This window comes from Anneissia japonica, unplaced genomic scaffold (genome assembly GCF_011630105.1).
Source record: "Anneissia japonica isolate Jap-2015-1 unplaced genomic scaffold, ASM1163010v1 scaffold92025_len6406_cov119, whole genome shotgun sequence".
In the NCBI taxonomy this organism is placed as follows: domain Eukaryota; kingdom Metazoa; phylum Echinodermata; class Crinoidea; order Comatulida; family Comatulidae; genus Anneissia; species Anneissia japonica.
The window spans coordinates 1-4,574 of NW_022752412.1; the positions used below are offsets into that span (position 1 = coordinate 1).

At 38.6% G+C, this 4,574-nt stretch overlaps 1 protein-coding gene across 1 annotated transcript; it reads right to left on the reverse strand.

The window, feature by feature from the left end:
* Positions 1–1,066: 1,066 nt before the first annotated feature.
* Positions 1,067–2,392, reverse strand: LOC117122307 (uncharacterized protein K02A2.6-like). Its single transcript, XM_033267856.1, has one exon. The coding sequence runs from the start codon at positions 2,390–2,392 to the stop codon at positions 1,067–1,069; it is 1,326 nt and encodes a 441-aa protein (XP_033123747.1).
* Positions 2,393–4,574: the final 2,182 nt, after the last annotated feature.

Here is a 4,574-nt window from a genome sequence, read left to right on the forward strand (position 1 = left end):
GTGTAAGTACGTTATGCCAACGTAATTATTTGACCTTCAACCAACGTCGGCCCGACGTTGATCCATCTAGTCGGATAGACGTCTTTGCAACTGGCTGAATTGACGTTGGCCCGATGGAAAAATGAACGTCTATGCAACATCAGAAAGGTACGTTGGGCCAACGTGATTGGTCGACGTTGCACAAACATTATCGGGCCAACGTAGATCCAACTAGTCGGGCCGACGTCTTTCCAACCAGCTGAATCCACGTTGGGCCGATGGAAAAACGGCCGTCGCGCCAACCTTTGTGTAAGTACGTTGTGCCAACGTAATTTTTCGACCTTCAACCAACGTCGGGTCAACGTCGCTTGCTAGCTGGGTAACACCAATACTACCTTTGATTTTCTACTATTATTCCATTATCAGTGCTTCACTGAGGACAATATTTTTCCAACAATAGGGGGCACCATTGAAGGTTCTAATGAATCAAAAAACTAAGTTTTGGCAAGATTGTCACTTACGACCTTTTCTTAATAACGTGACGATACACTGTACATAAAGTTAAGAAAACAAATCAATTTTCCGACATCAGCGGAAAAGCTCTTTGTGTCAATAGGCGTAGTTACACCCCAATGGGTGTCACTCGGTCGGCGTAATAATTTCAAACTATTGCATTTCCTCGTTTGGATATACAACCGGACCCCTTTTCTCGTTGCGGATTGAAATTACCTCGCTCCTAGACTTGCCACTAGTCTCTTATTTTTTTATTATTTTTCTCATTCTGGACAGCGCCACCAATGAGAAAGTTAATTTAGAGACAGACAGAATAAGCGACTTGTAAAACACTGAAATCAGGTGTAGTATCATTGACACGAATATAAATATAGTACATGATATCCAAAACATCAAGAACTTTCTACTATACTCAGATACTCGACTCAAATTGACTCCCCTTTGTTAAGAAAGCACAGCCTATATACAGCATGCCAGGTGTACCTAATAATATTTAAATCTATCGTTACTCAAGAGGGCGCAATATTACAACATCCCCTTTTCTTTCAAGTATTTAAATATTACTATAAAGTAATTAGTTCATAACATATTCCGAATGCCAGACTGGTACAGTCTGTCGCCTAGAAGAACGTCGTAAGACTCCCTGTGTAGTCTCCTGTGTAGATGATTGCACATCCCTTAATATCATCGGTTCATCTGGCTGTACATTGCAACTAAGTTGAGTATCAAAATCAAATTCAGTATCTGAATAAATTGATGAATGCGGCGCATACAAGATGTTACGTCGATTTCTCCTATACGTTTTCCCATTCACTTCAACAATATATGAACGAGGCGTTCCAGCACATTTAACAATTCTTCCAGTGGACTCCCACCCATGTTTAGATTTAATTTTCACTTTATCACCCGGTTTAAGTTCTTTCAAATTTCTTGCACCATATTTTGAATTATAATACACTTCCCCTTTTCGCTTATATGATTTATCAGCCGCTCGAATGTCTTTCTGGTTTGGTGTATAAGGTTTGAGTTTCACAGGTAGTTGAGGTAGAGTTGTTCGTATCTCTCTTCCCATCAGTAATACAGAAGGACTCAAACCCAAACTAGGTATTGGTGTTAATCGATAAGCCATTAAAGCTGAAAGGTAATCAGTTTGTTTAAGAATGTTCTTTGAAATATGCACTGCTTTCTCTGCTTGCCCATTTGCTTGAGCATGGTATGAACTAGCAGTGACATGTTCAAAGTTGTAATCTTGTGCAAATTGACGAAATTCTCCCAAAAACTGAGGACCGTTATCGGTGATAACTGTTTCCGGAATACCAAAACGAGCAAAGTCAACTTTCAAAACGTTAATCACAGCAGCGGACGAAGTTTTATGCATAGCATGTATTTCAATCCATTTCGAATAACAGTCCACTACTATCAAATACTGTTTACCATCTACTTCCGCCAAATCACACGCAATGCGTTGCCATGGACGATTTGGAAGTGGAAACTGAATCAGTGGTTCTGCCCTTTGTGATGATTGTTTACTTGTACAATGTTCACACCTGCTTACAAATTCAGCAAAATGTTTCCCAATTGAAGGCCACCAAATCGCTTCTTTAGCACGAAGTCGGCATTTTGTTATTCCCTTGTGTCCCTGGTGAATTCTCGACAGCATCTCCACTTGCAGTATTTTAGGAATAATTTTGCGCTCACCAAAGGTCAAAATACCATCAATCATACTAATTTGATCTCGAACATCCCAAAATGGTTTAATATCTTCCGTTACATCTTTAGCATATTTAGGCCAACCATGATTTACATAGGAAGAAATAATAGTTAACATTTTATCATTAGTTGTCTCTCGAACAATTTCTTCAAGTTTTGCATTAGATGCAGGCCAATGCTTGGTAACCATTCTCACATGAGCTAACAATTCCTCTTCAAGATCTATATCTTGTGGTTCTCCAACATAATTGACAATTATATTTCATAAGACGTATCAAAAACCTTTGACACTGTAATGGAGCATCACATAAATCTTTAGAATTAATCAATGGTACGAAAGGTTTATGGTCAGTTTGTATTATTACTTGAGTCCTCTAAGGTAAGTATAAAAACGATCACATGAACATACCGAAGCCAATAGTTCCTTCTCAATTTGAGCATATTTCCTCTCAGAAGACGTTAATGTACGCGAACAATATTCAACAGGTCGCCATGTTCCATCACTCTGACATTGAAGTACACAACCTCCAATTCCATAAGCACTAGCATCAGCACTGACCATAGTTGGTTTCCCTGGATCATAAAATGCCAATGTTGGTGTAGAAACTAATTTCCTTAAGACGACTAAATGCTTTCTGCTGATCAGGACACCATATCCAATCAACATTATCTTTCAACAAATCATTTAGCGGTACAGCTATAGTAGATAAATGAGGAATAAATCTAGAAACCCAATTAATCATTCCCATGAAGCGTTTAACATCCGACTTTGAAGTTGGTACTGGCATATTTACAATTGCTGCAATTTTAGAAGAATTAGCTTGTAGACCATCCTTATTAAGGGTATGTCCAAGAAATTGTACTTTAGTTTTTGACAGGTAAGATTTCTCACTACTCAGACGAAGACCCATGTTGTAAATAGTATCTATAACTTTATGGAGACGATCATCATGTTCTTCCTGAGTACTACCTGTAACTAAAACATCATCAATATAAACAACTACTCCTGGAATATGAGCTAACATATCACTCATAATTCGTTGATACATCTCCGGCGCTGAAGTTATACCAAAAAGTAAACGCTGAAAACAATATCTTCCAAATGGAGTGATAAATGTTGTAAGTTTTTGACTATTTTCTTCAATAGGAATTTGCCAAAATCCTTGCTTAGCGTCTAATGTTGAAAACACCTTTGCTCCTGTAATCTTCCCAATTACATCCTCTATTGTTGGAATAGCAAAACGTTCACGCACAACACATTTATTAAGATTTCTCAAATCCACACAAACGATTTTGACCATTTTTCTTTGGTTCTCGGATTCGTTTAATTACACCTTGGTCTTCCATACGAATTAATTCCTGTTCCACCTTTGGTAGTAACGGTATTGGAATGCGACGTGGAGTATGTACACAATACGGCACAGCATCAGTTGCAATTTTAATTTTACCTGGTGGACCTTTAAGACATCCTAAACCTTCAAATACGTTAGTAGATAATGTATTAACTCGCTTTATTAATCCCAGAGATTCACAAACATCTTTACTAAGTACAGGCTCTCCTTTGTCCAAGACAAGAAAATTTACCATAGTTCTGCATCCTTTTACTGTACAAGCCAATGTTATTTCTCCTAGAGGTATAGCCTCGCCTCCGAAGAATCCAATCAATCTCAAATTCAGCATATCAAACAGATTTTGGTAAGATATTCACTTCTGAACCAGTGTCTAACCAAAAACATAACATTATGATTTTGCACACATCTTCTTTATGGTGAAGAAGATCCATGTCGTTTCACTGTTCCAAGTAGAAGTGTATTCTCATCCAAATCACTACTGCTATCAGGCACATACTGTTGCACAGCTTTTAAATGTTTTTTATGCATTTTTGCTTTACAAACACGTGAAAAGTGTCCAATCTTCAAACAAAGTGACACTTTTTACCTTTCGTAGGACAATTTACATGACTGTCCCAATGACCACATTGAGGACACGACTTGCTCACTGGCGATCTGTGATTTTGAGATTTCACAGGTATAGCCCGAGAAGGACGGCGACTCACAGATTGTACACTAGCTGCAGACGACTCTCCTTTTATTGTACGCAAATCCTGCAAGGCAGTTTCAACCATATTTGCATGATCAACCGCTTCCTGAAACTTACACTTATCCTTTCAGGAAGCGGTTGATCATGCAAAAATGGTTGAAACTGCCTTGAAGGATTTGCGTACAATAAAAGGAGAGTCGTCTGCAGCTAGTGTACAATCTGTGAGCCACCGTCCTTCTCGGGCTATACCTGTGAAATCTCAAAATCACAGATGGCCAGTGAGCAAGTCGTGTCCCCAATGTGGTCATTGGGACAGTCATGTAAATTGTCCT

Bases quoted from the DNA above. Each gene is read 5' to 3' on its own strand.
- LOC117122307 (XM_033267856.1), bottom strand. From the start codon at position 2,392: ATGGTTACCAAGCATTGGCCTGCATCTAATGCAAAACTTGAAGAAATT.